This window comes from Rhipicephalus sanguineus, chromosome 9, assembly GCF_013339695.2.
Source record: "Rhipicephalus sanguineus isolate Rsan-2018 chromosome 9, BIME_Rsan_1.4, whole genome shotgun sequence".
Classification (NCBI taxonomy): domain Eukaryota; kingdom Metazoa; phylum Arthropoda; class Arachnida; order Ixodida; family Ixodidae; genus Rhipicephalus; species Rhipicephalus sanguineus.
In genome coordinates, this window is record NC_051184.2 from 16,514,338 (window position 1) to 16,527,833 (window position 13,496).

General features: G+C 48.7%; 1 protein-coding gene across 5 annotated transcripts in view; it reads left to right on the forward strand.

Moving 5' to 3' along the window:
* The window catches only part of LOC119404652 (uncharacterized), a 240,603-nt gene that overhangs the window by 208,665 nt on the left and 18,442 nt on the right, over nucleotides 1-13,496 (forward strand). For all 5 annotated transcript variants that reach the window (XM_037671236.2, XM_037671237.2, XM_037671238.2 and 2 more), the window contains 2 exons: nucleotides 10,900-11,297; nucleotides 11,993-12,667. In XM_037671236.2, the coding sequence (XP_037527164.1) occupies nucleotides 10,900-11,297; nucleotides 11,993-12,667 (1,073 nt within the window). The remainder of the gene's footprint in view (nucleotides 1-10,899; nucleotides 11,298-11,992; nucleotides 12,668-13,496) is intronic.

Consider the following 13,496-nt stretch of genomic DNA (forward strand, 5'->3'; position numbering starts at 1 on the left):
ATGACGGTCATTTAGCTTCGACACGCTTGTACACGATAATGTGCTTGCTTACAAAGAACCACCATCACTTGAAGCAAACGACTGTACGTTGAAAAAAACAAAAAAAGGCATCTCCACGAAGTGAATCATGACCAGTGGACGAAGCTCTGGGTATCGTATGGGTGAGTAACCGTACGTTACCCGAGCGTTGCCCCATATAATGTAAATTGAGTGACATAAAGTGACATAAAGAGTCGTCGACAAAGCTAGGTCCTAAGGTCCATAATGTCTACGTTGAAGTTGCCGACTAGTATAAAGGGTTTGTGCTTGTAGGTGTTTTATATTATTCTGTCACAATTATGATTGATATTAGTATATTGTTAAACATCTTGTTAAAACCACGCATCTCCCCACGAGTGGTCGAGTAGGTGTGTAAGCACGGACGCCGACATACGGGTGGACGGACATGCCTCGGCCTGGTTGCTTCACCTCTAAGAGTCAATGATTCACTGCCCCATGCCGTTACGAAAATAACGCATAAAATCTTGAAGCACTTCGGTTTGCACTTGTGCGTGATTTCCAGGAACTTGGGCTGCTCCCGTTTTATCCCCTACACAGCACGGTTCTGTTTTGCCTTTACGCTAACACATCGCACAAACAAGGCCTTCAGTCGGAGCTGACGCACCGCATGTCGACCTGCACAGGCCTAATGAAAAATTGGGACTCAAGAGTGAAGAGATGAAAAATCCTTGAACAGGGAGTGTCGCTGGAGCCTACGTTTCGGCAAGTGTCTTCCTCAAGGCAGCTACTGGTTGCTGTCCTGCTTTCGCAGGTGGAACTATCGGTCATTCGTTGAGCTCGTTCCCTTGCGAAAAAGAGGCGAGTGGAGAAGCGGGACCTCCGAGTGCAAATGACGAGCGCGCCCTCGCACGCATCGTCTCCGAAGAATGGAAACAAGTAGGCCACCGTTGCGTAATAAATTCTTGCCCGCATGAATTTCGCGCTTTATGACTGCCTGTATGTGGCCGCTCCCCATCGCTAATGCGACGCCCAGCGACTGGCGCGTCTCTCGAGGCCACATAGCGCGGATTTTGTACGCAAGAAAATCCACGAAGCCTGTACTTCACCGTTATATGTGTGCACATCCGGGCTTTGTGCGGAGGCTTGCGCTGTTCCATGGAAAACCTGGTGGGCCACTGTAAATGCCGGCTATGGATCGAATGGGCATGGCGTGAACGTACTCTTTTAATGAGGTACAGTAGTATGACTTGTACATTGCATTCGCTCGATTTCCTTGTAACACTTAGTCATCATACGTTATGCGGCACTCGTGTACGTATGTCACGTGCATGACATACACAGGGTACCTACACATTCATGTAATAAACGCGCAGCGTTGTAGTAAAATAAATCTGAACTCAAAGGGCCCAGTCGCCCGCAAAATGTTTAGGGAGCAGGCAGTGAGCAAAAGCCGTAAGCTTCTCTCTCTAACTCGCAGCACGGTTACGCTGTGGAAACAAAATTTACTGACTAAGATCAACAGCGCAGAAAACTTTCATTGAGGTTTACGTGAGGCAGCATTTACTGTATAGATCAGGCAACGTGCTTTATTGTCATCATCATTATCATCATTCTCAGCCTGTTTTAGTCCACTGCAGGACGAAGGCCTCTCCCAATGACCTCCCGTTTATACCCTATCCTGTGCGAACTGTTTCCATTTTATCCCTGCGAACTTGATTTCGTCACTCCATCAAACTTTGTACCTTCCCCTACTACGTTTCCCATCCCTTGGTAACTTTTCTGTTGCTCTTACTGTCCACCGGGTGTCTGTTCTACGCATTACGTGACCAGACCCGGTCCCTTTCTTTCGTTTGTTGTCAACTAGGATATTTGCAACCCCTGTTTGTTTCCTGACCCATTCTGCCTTCCTCCGCTCTCTTAGTGTTAGTCCTATCATTCTTCGTTCCATTGCACGCTGCGCGGTCCTTAACTTTTTCTCTAGTTGCTTTGTTATCCTCCGTGTTTCAGCCCCATGTGTTAGAACATACTTTATAGCCATTGTTAATTACGTTTTACACCAGGCTCGGAGCTACGTGCTGGCTGTTTGATAGACCTTGAGCTTTATTATCGCCGCACAGGAACATCCGTTGCTTTGCTATAAAATAAAGCAGCGCGAGGATACGCGCTGCCGTAAGAATCATTGCATATGTATAGCTAGGCTGGGACAGAGTGCTCACGCTGGTCAAAAATGGCATGACAGGCGTCGGTGACATACAACGTGCACAGGTTGCGTAGCGCGGTACGATCGCCTCAAGTGATGTTAAAAGAAAAAAACATGGTTGATCTCTCCGTCATAGCAACTGGTATAAAACGAATGTAAAACGCGTCTTTACAGAAGTATACTTGAATGTTTACAGTACATTGGTATAAGAGAGCTTGCACAATGTCTATTGGTATTTGGCAGCTGTAGCACCGTTTAACGTGGATACACCCGCGTTGACGCTTAGTGGCACATCTCTATCCCGATTAATGATTAAACAAAGCTTTATGGTAGCTGTAGTAGTTAACGGTGAGAGCGTAATCGGAGAAAGTTGTGTGACAGCCAGAAGAGCGTCGCTGACTGGACGCAGAACTTGGGCATGGGGCATCCCGCCGTATGTTAAAGAGTTATTGCACACCACGGCGGTACTAGAGGGACACGCAACGCGCGTCGTGTCTACCCTCCAGCCCAGCCGCGATTTTCTCGGGGCGAGCGTAAGCGGGGAACACGGGTGTTACAGCCACGCGATGCAGGCGCGCGTCGCAGAGCTATCTTTATTACGGATGGACGCTATGAACGAGGCCGAGGCTTAGGCTAAGGTCGCCACCTCGCAGTGTATTAAGGTCTTGACAAATTTGCAGTTCTCCTATTATAAACGTGCCGAATGGCACGCACGCGTCACAACGATGCGTTGCAGCAGTTAAGCGCGGAGGCCAGGGTCATAATGCATTACTTGACTTTACCGCTCCCAGACGGCGACACCACCCCGCCGACTAAGAGCACTGTGAGAGGAAACTGAGATATAAAAGGCGCATTTGTAAAGCCTCCAGAATGTGTGACCGTGACGCAGTGGATAGCGTGCCCGGCATCTGTTGTCGCGGACCGAAAGGTCGTGGGTTCGACTCCCGTTGATGGAACTTTTTGTTTGCCATCTGATCGTGTGCATTTTCTGGCGTCATTTTTGTGACGGAAATGCGTCACTGAAGTCTGGTTGGACCCCGGCATAAAACACTTTCGTGTTAAAATAAATGCGGCATCCAGTTGTCGTACACCTACAGCACGAGGCCCAATTAATTTGACCTCTCGCAGCGTTCTACTGCACAGGTTGTTTTCTTCTTTCGGGAGTTCCACCCAGTTTAGTTTCATGCATGATATGTAAAACAAACGGCCACTTCTGGGGCGCCTCGATGCCAGCGTACGAAGGAACGAGGGAACGCTAACATTGAACCGCCCTAGCCATATACTTCAATATCGGAACGCCACCTGCCGGCGTTTTTCTTTCCGCAACGTTTTCCGATTGTATACGTGAAACTGCTCCTGCGTGCGAGCGCTCACGGTGCGGAAGACCGTCATCTTAGCTGCGCTTTATAATCCTGTAGTCACGATCCTATCCAGGACACTCGGCGAATGAAGACATTTCGTCTGCGGTCTGCGACTGTGATGATAATAGGCATGGCTTCATGTATATATGCGACACATATGTTGAAGATTATTCTGAATGTGCGTGCAGATAACTAAAGCTCGATTTTACGCTTACTACTTGAATTTCTTGTTAACGACTTCGCTGAGGCCACTGTGTCCATGTTTTCCCTCTTTGAAACGCTGTTCAGCCGAGAGAGCAGAGAACGAGACCGACGTACTGCATGCAAATGCGTTTTTGTTCGGTGTAAACGGCTTTTGGCCGAAAGGAAACAGAGTCCGAGGGTCTCTCGATGCAAGGCGGCCCGTTGTCGCCAGCGGACCGCGGAAATTAGCTTTCGCACTACCTATGTCGCTTTCTGATGTGGAATGTCTGGCGTCCTTCTGTGTGTCCGCTGCATAGTAAACAAGAAATTAGGCCATGCCTCGAATGCGGAGGACAATCTGGTGCAGTGGCGTAGCCAGAAATATTGTTCGGGGGGGGGGGGGGGGGGTTTCAACCGTTCTTAATGTTTGTTCATGCGTACGTTTGTATGTGCACGTGTATGTATACACATGCAAAACTGAAAAGTTTCGGGGGGGGGGGGGGGCGTGATTTGAACCTCTGCCCTCATCTGGCTACGCCAGTGATCTGGTAGCCTAGTTGATTATGCACGCCCATGTGATCACAGCGCACAAAAACGTCTTGACACGGACACAGTAGCAGTGCTTCGTGTGTCCACTCTGTCTGTCCGTGTCGAGAAGTTCTTGTACGCAGTGATCACATCGAATGCGGAGTTGCTGAAGGCAAGCACTATAAGTTTTGTCACATTCGTTTTCAACTAAACCACGAATGAAATAAAGAGCACAGCAAACCTCTTCACCTCTCGCCAGCCGCAACGCGTACTCTAGATTGTTTACAGCCCTACGTATTTTTTACACTTAGAACGAGGTACGATGGCGAAATGAATGGAATTTTGGCTGGCGAGGCCTTCTCTGCGGACATCTGCAGGATATCTGTAAAGCCAGGCAGTATTTTGCAAATGGGGTGAACAGCGCCAAAGGAGAAGAAACACGCAGGACAAGCGCTGACTAACAACTTGGGTGAAATCGTTCTGTGTGCCTCTCGCTTGCGCTTCGTCTCCTTTGGCGCTGTTTTTCCCGACTGCAACGACCAACTTGCCCGACGAACCACACTTGTGCATTTTATACGCTTCTTCTTGCACGTCGACGGTGGCAGAGAGCGGCCATCTTTGTTCACATAGCCGTGCACTGTCACACGGGTGTATTCTGTTATAGGGAGGCATTTTACCGTAACAACGCAAGTCAGCCTTAACCGGCACGGGAGTATCGGTTCTCGTCTTCGCAAGTCGCAGCTGCAGAGGCGAGCCATGGAAATGCGAATGTGAATTCGCAGACTAATTTGAGCTTTCCTTGAGCAACTTCATATGTATACGTCAGGTTTTAATGCGTAAGTGATGCGATCGGGTAACATCATGAACAGACGGGCCTATTTCGTCCACGTCGTCAGCACCAATGGTGGCACACATAGATGGTTTCTACTGAAAAATACCATCACGACGCTTTTCTGTTGCAATGTCGCGAACATTGATGCTTTAATGAAAAACATTCCAAGCGCTCAGTCAATTGTGTCGGTTATCATTAGTTTCTGAAGTCAAGAGTTTGGAGGAATCCCGCCTGGCCGGGCAATAACATGGACGAAGAAAACAAAGCGCAAACCTAAGTAAAAATATATTTTTAAAAAGAAGTTTCGGCTCCCACACGGGAGCCTTGTTCAGGTGAACAAGGCTCCCGTGTGGGAGCCGCAACCTCTCTTTAAGAATATATTTTTACTTTGGTCGGCGCTGTGTTTTCTTCGTCCATATCATTATTTCAAGGCCCACATGGAGGGTTCGCAAACGACGTTTGATTGTGAGAAGCGTTAGTATGCACCTTTTGGACCATCGGCAGGCTGCCACTGTGCCTATTGTCCTTGCATTGTTTCGGAGCTAGTTGCGGTATTCCGATCCTAAGAACAGGAATACCGAGGTGCACCCCAAAGGCACATAGATAGGGGGCCGACTTGCAGTAGGCTTGGTGTTCCGCCTTCGGTATTCTGATCCTAAGAACAGGAATACCGAGGTGCACCCCGAAGGCACATAGATGAGGAGGGGACCGACTTGCAGTAGGCTTGGTGTTCCGCCTACGGGATTCCGATCCTAAGAACAGGAATACCGAGGTGCACCCCAAAGGCACATAGATGAGGAGGGGACCGACTTGCAGTAGGCTTGGTGTTCCGCCTACGGGATTCCGATCCTAAGAACAGGAATACCGAGGTGCACCCCAAAGGCACATAGATAGGGGGCCGACTTGCAGTAGGCTTGGTGTTGCGCTTTCGGTATTCTGATCCTAAGAACAGGAATACCGAAGTGCACCCCGAAGGCACATTGATGATGAGGAGGCCGATTTGCAGTAGGCTTGGTTTTCCGCCTACGGTATTCCGATTCTAAGAACAGGAATACCGAGGTGCACCCCTAAGGCACATAGATGAGGAGGGTGCCGACTTGCAGTCGGCTTGGTGTTTGTCGGACAGGCAGAAATGTTTCGGTTGTGCTGGCCCTCCTAATGCGTGTAGTCGTGCTCTGACAAGGTGGTCACGTGTCGTCGGGCTTCGCAAACGCTGGCATTCAAGAACTAGTATATAGTGAACGCTCGGCAGTTTAGCAGAGCAGACAAGTTGATTCGTCTTAAGAACAGACAGAGTTGATCTCTGGGAGGCAGCACTGAGGTGTGCGCACCTCGTACGAGAGTCGCCGACTGTTTCGACAATTAGTGTGCAGGGGTGGTCAGGTCTTGGAGGAAGCAGCTCTCGAACGATGGCCGCATCACGCAAGCAGCCCGCCACTCCACATCTTTGTGCACGGGCGCTCCTTGGCGGACGGAATAAATGAAACGTAATGCGGGCTAAAAATACGCTCTGCCTGTTCCCGTTTTTCTCTCGGCGACGACCCTTTGTGCGAGTGGAGAAGAGGACGCGCTTAACACGCGCGGCGCGCTTCTGGAAGTGCAATCGCCGCGCTTCGGAAGCCAGCGTTTCTTCGTGAGTGGCTCAAAAAGCCTGCCACACGATAAGGAGAGCCGTTTGTGCGGATGCTTTGGACAGAAAACACTGAACCAAGTGCTGAGCGTTCTAGTGCGACTCTTGTCCTCTTCGTTGAGTCAAAGCACTCACAAACGAGTGATCTCGCCTTTCACTTCACTGTAAGGCTTGCCTATACGAGGTTCTCGGGCTGTCTTCTGAAATGCTCGCTTCCGTGTTACAAAAGCGAAAATAAGTTATTATAGGCTGACGGCCCCTATATTTATTAACTAGTATATGAATGCTATACTAACTTATATATAGGTTAACTAGTATCGCGCCAATTGGCTAGATCCAGAGAGAGAGAAGCAAGGAAAGACAAGGAGGTTAACCAGACGCACGTCCGGTTTGCCACCCTGCACTGGGGGAGAGGGATAAGGGGGCGAAAAGAGAGACAGAGGGAGAGAAGAGGGATGGACGCAATCACGAGCACACTTGGGGGAGCACATCCAGATCCGAGATGATGAGAAACAATAGGGAAAGAACGACATGACATCATAGAATACAGAGGTACATTAAACATTAACTGACCTTTCCAAATGATTATCGGGCAATTCAGTTTAACCTTGACAAGTGTTAAGGGCTGAGGTGTTAAGTTCGAGGTTGCGTGTTCGATGCCCGACCAAGGCGGCCGCGTTTCGATGGGGGCGAAATGCAATAACACCCTTGTACCTCGATTAAAGCGCTCGTTGAAGAACCATAGGTTATTCAATACACTGCAGCTCCAGTATATTGTAAAGAGCGCCTCTGAGAGTTCCGATGTCGTTCCGGATGGGGAGACCACCGCACCCGAATAGCTAACTGTGGCTGCAAGGTGATTCATTGGCAACGGCAGGGCCGACAGTGTCCGTAGCAGTGTATACTTTGTCGTTTTGGAACTGTCATAAATGCGCCAACTCGCGACTGCCCTCCCTTGATCCTTCATTGCGACTGCGACCATCTGTTGGTCTGCCTTGCGAAACTTTGCTGCATCGCTTATTGGCGCTGGACTTCATATACAGACGCCTATACCGATTCCGTATACTCGCGCAGCGTCTGCGATTAGGACACGACAAATGTCTAACACTGTCCTTCTTTTATCAACGAAAGACGAACTTTGCTGAAACCGACTGGACTACAGAGCATTCACTAAAGGAATAATGCTGGGATTGTCATCTAAGAGCCCCGCTGCACCTTCTAAAGACAACATAGCTATGCATGCGACCATCTATGCGTTATGTGTTCTCTCTTATTGGCCCCCTCCAGCTCACGAGGTGCAGCCATGGGTAAGCTCCATACATTGCTCTTACGTTCTGTCTTAGGTGTACACTACTTAGACCTCGTATGGCCAAGACGGTGGATTGGGGTCACTCACCGTACATAACCACGGCTGTGATCGAGTGCCTCTCTTGTCGTCCTCTTTGAAGAGGAGCGGCACGACTACACTCCAGGCACGACATTAAGTTACTGGCTCCCATGTTTAGGAAAGATGATAAAAGCAATCGAGAGCAAGGCACTCATTCAGACTCGAGCTTTGCGTGTAATGTACAATGGTCCTGCCGCCGCGGTGGCTCACGGTGCTCGGCCGTTGACCCGAAAGACGCCGGTTCGATTCCGGCCGCGGCGGTCGCACTTCGACAGAGCCGGTATGCTATAGGGGCCCTTGTACTAGCCATGTGAGTGCACAGTGAAGACCCCTGTTTGGCCGAAACTATTCAGAGCCCCCCACTACGGCGTCTCTCGCTTTCGGTCGTTATAAATGCCATAAACCAAACCGCACAATGGGACAGAACGCTATGCACTTGGTGTTTGTTGGCGGAACGTGTATTTCAGTGTTGCTGAATTGCGATATGTCCAGAAGAAACCGTACAGCTCTTTTCATGTGAGTGTATGCAATCGTGAATGTGTGTTGTGCTCTGCATGACCACGTTGCCGGGTTTAGCTATGAATTGAGGTTGCAGAAAGGACCCTATGTGTGTGCACATAGGAGAAGTGTGATGCGGAAGATACTCTCCGAGGGTACGCCACGTCGAACGAGCCGGAGAAGTGTTGGAAGCCTTTCGCGTGGGATTAATGGCGCCAAGTGGTGTGCGCTTCTGCAACTGACAGCCCAGCACTGCTTTTTAAAGGGACCTTAAAGAGAAGAACCAATTTTTCTCGTATTAGTAACTTAGTTTGAGAATACTAAAAGCACCACTCTTACCGCGAGAAAACGCGCAAAAAGAAAACACAGCTTGCCACGCCGCCTGGAAGTTCCCGCACCAGCTCGCTGTGACGTCATAGATTTTGACGGCGTCTGATATGGCCTACGTAATCATTTTTCGCTAAAAAATTATTTACATTGTGTTCTAAGGGACACGACGTCTTAACATGGCAAGTTTCAGAAAATTTGATTAGGCGAATGTGGCCAAAATATGCAAGAAGGAATTAAAATTCGTGACGTCACACTGACGTTGACGTGCTGAAGTTTCGGCGCGGAATGCAAACATGAAACTTCTCACACTCAACCTATGATGGCGAAATTAATGACAATATAGTTTTGAAAGAATAATTGATCTTTGTAAACTCGTGCAATGTTTCACTTCCCTCTCTCGTTACATGAGCGACGTAAGGTTTGCCCGTGCGCTCGTCGGTAGATGCTCCCCGGCGGGGCCGCCCGCCAGAGGTCATCGTCGCCGTCGGAACCGGTTTCTTGCCACTGTGTTGACAGCGGGATCCCGGCGGCGGCCAGCTTCTCTCACGAGCATATTACGGCCAGAAAACTTGGCATGGCTGCATTGTGCGCCTATTTGAAGTATGCAGTATGGCACACTATTCTGCGGTATGGCATACCCTAAATACGCACATTGCACGCCTGGCGCCCTTTGTCACTATAGTGCCGTATTGTCATTGGCGTGGTTCTCCATTAGACGGAGCCTTGTTTTACCGCGACGAGACTCCTTTAGACGAGTCCGAAAGAAGACGAGCTTCGCAATGGATCCAAAAGGAGAATGAAGCAATGACGTGCTGCTCTCGGCTGCCCCTTTGGTCTCCGGCTTTACGGGGCTAAAAAAAGAAAAGCATACCGTTCTTGCAATGCAACATTAGGGGTCCTCGGCCACCATAATCGTCAAAAACCTGCATGGCCATAAATAACGCTGCGCATTAAACATGATGGGACACGTCCGACTGAATAAAGATACGAGACTGACTCCCCCCCTCTGTCCGTTCCCCCGGGCGCTTGTTTCGACACGTTATTCAGCATAGCAGCGATGGTCAGGGAAAACAGCACTGAGCAGCCAACAGTATAAGCGTACATTGCATAGCGAAGTTAGTTTGTAATTGTAACTGGTAGGTATGCGTTAACATTTTTCCAACTATTTCGGGTTAAAGCACGAAATAAAAATGGTAGCACGTTTTAGTGATAACGCGTAAAGCCACAGCTTTTCTTTAACCTCAGCTCCATTTTCCATCGTGCATGCCTGTTAGAAATAACCTCCCACGACTTACCCCTGGAAACTGTCTTATAAAGCATTCTTATGTTCCCCGGTGATTTTTTTTAAATAACACAATCGTAGTCGAGCAATCACATTTATACTTCACTGTGAATGGTTTCCAACAAATCGTTGGCATAAATAACGGTAGATGATCGGCGATTATTTATTTACTTTGCATTTCAAAGCCCAGCATGCGCAATAAACATTATGCATAATAAACAATTGCGGCGTGTCCATGGCATTTCAGAAAGCTCGTATTCTGCAGTGGTTTCTGAAACGACTAGCAGCTTTCACTTTCGTACTTGGTTTCTGGTTATTGGAAGGGCTTCAGATTTCAGAGTTGGTTTTATGTATAGAACGTTATCCTTAACTGCCAAGAATTTCAACTATGGCGTTCGAAAGATAAATCTCAAGGGGGGACACTTGAAAGGGGTGTCACACCCACAGCGTGGACACAAGACCCCCCCCCCCCCCCAGGCTTCTTTAGATAAACCTCACTTCTTTTGACAGTGACACTTAACCAAGGGAGGTCTAAGAGCGTGTCGAGAACTTGTCCAGTAAAGCGACTGACTTTCTTGGGCTCAGTAAGGAGAGAGAACGATGGGCAAGGCGAAGCACGTCCAGTTTGCTGCTACTGCGTGCTAATCTTCTCGTGATCTTCCTCGCAGATTCAGGGCCCAGCGTGGCAAGGCTGGACCTTCGGCAGAAGTGTGCAGCCAACATGGCCGACCAGGACGACCAGCAGCAGCTGATCGGCTTCGACGACAGCCCCGTGGTGCTGCCGGCCGAGTCTAAGAAAGGCGCTGCACCGAGTGAGGCCGAGCGCATCCTCAACTCTCTGAACGCCGAAAAGAGCCAACTGGCGGCCACCACCAACGGCCACAACGGCGACGCGGCTACCACGAACGGGCACGACGAACCAGAGAAGACAGTCAATGGCCACGCGCCCAAGGCTAACCACAATGAGGCCGGAGAGCCGGTCTATACTGAAGTTCCTGAGGACAATATCTACGAGGAAGTCATACCTGTACAGGAGAACAAGCCGGAGACCTCGCCGACTGTCCAGGTGAGAGCCATTGCTGGTCTCTGAAATTACATTGATTCTAAGATTACGTGCTTCAGCATACCTCAGATGGAAACACCAGACTGGGAGGCATAAAATATACTAACTCTATCGCGCGTCAATATTTCATTACGGAGCTGCAAGACGCCTTATGCAATTAAGCCTCATCGCTTTTTGTCGTTAATCGTCGTGCATACGAGTAGTTATATAAAGATTGCATACCAAAGTACAGGCATCGGTGGTGTCACTCTAGAGTGTTCACAGTATCAGCCTCCACAATAGTATCATAGGACTATAGCATCATTACCAGAAACTCGTGTACTTTTTATTTCGTAACCTTCTTGAGCAATTCTTATTTCGTTTTTGCTGTTTATCAGAAATGTTTTGTCAATAAAAGGGTCCGATACGTGGCGTGCGCAATCACGCTTCATGTCTGTACGATAAGCATGTCCAATGCATTGTCTATGTAATTTTCATTTGGCCTAGTTGCAAGTACCGCTGTGCTAGCGTGTAGGTTGGCCAGGTCATTATCAAGCTGTTTAGTCAGCTTTTCGTCCCTGGTCTCCTACAGGATTGCTTATATTGTTGCAAAGAGACTCGGTTCAATTCAGTTCACAAAACGCCTTGCAACAGCACGTGCCAGCAGAACCGTCTTCCAGAACACGTTTTTCCTCAAAATTAATATGATTCTCTCGCAGACTACCACGACAGAGAGCACGGGCGTGCTTTACGATGACTCGTCGCTGTCTAGCGAAGTGTCCGCGGAACTGTCTCCACCTCCGTCCAATGTCGGTGATTGCGGCTCCAACGGCACAACCTTATCTGACCCTGAATGCGACGCTGCTATGGCGGAAGCCTCGGCGCCAGAGTCTCATGCCGACATCCCTTTTGTAGTCGTCCAAGAGTCTACACCTGTAGACTCGGAGCAGTCCAACGATGAACAAGACAGTGCGTCGGAGGCCATCACTGAGGTGGCGACGGATGTCGAGCCAGTAGTCGTTGAAAAGAACAACACGCCAACTTCGGATGAACGGCCATCCGATGAACATTGCTGCAGTGCTCAACCGGCAGTGTTGGCTGCCGGTGGGGAGTCACGGCTGGACGACATCGAGTCTGAGTTCACGAGAGTCGACGATGTTCTGTTTGTGGAACCCGAGGATGCTGCACGTTGCTCCGTTGTCTCCGTGACCGAGACGGAGCAGGAGGCGGCCGTTGAAGAATGTAGCAGCAACGTTGAAGCGATGCATACTGAGGACACTGTTTCCGTCATTGAAGAAACGACGCCGTCCACGCAGGAGCCAGCCTTTCCTGTCGAGCATGAACTGGAACACGATCCTGCAGAGTGTCAAGATTTTGCTAAGGAGGCAGTGATGGTAAGTGATCACAAATTTTTATTTTGAAACGCTAGGTGCCGGTATTGTCACGTTTTTTCGTGGTGGGTACGACAGCGTCTACACGTAAGTTATCAGAAACATCTTTATATAGGGTTCTGGCTGAATCGAAAGAATGCGGTGCTACCTAAGGGAATATGCGAGAATAAGAGAGTATATTGCTTTCATGGTGAAGCTAAGTATCGAGCTTGGAAAGACTGGTTTCACGTTCGTTTCATTGCCTTTGGTATTAGTGGATTACAGCTTAGAGACCATTCATATAATCAATCATATAAGTAGCACTACTGGTGGCGCAGCAACGTCACTGAAGTTGATTGTTCGTAGATGGCGTTGCTCTCTTACTAATAGTCACTGATAAGTTCGGCTCGTGGCAGATGTTTGCCAAGAGGAAGGAGACGATTTAATACAAAGTTGAAGAATTGGAGAGTTGAAGAAAAGAATACAGAGTTAAAGAAACAAGAGTTGAAGAATTTGAAAACATCGGAGTATTAATAAATTACATAAAAGTAATTTATTCAAAGAAGTGCTCAAAGAAAACGAGCTACAACGCGAACAACAGGACAACAGCACATAGACGGACTAAGCGCTCACTCACAAGTTACAACCAAAGCTTTATTGCGCGCAAGGCAGTATATACAGCCAAACCTGCATGCATCGAACTAGCAAAAAAAAAAAACAAGAATGAAAGAAAGAGAAATTAGGTCAATATGTTGTATAATTCGATATAAAACGTTTACCACATTTTCGCTTCGAATTTAGGTGGTGCGAAAGTTGCCTTCACGGCAGTCCTTCACGATAATGCAGGGAAGCC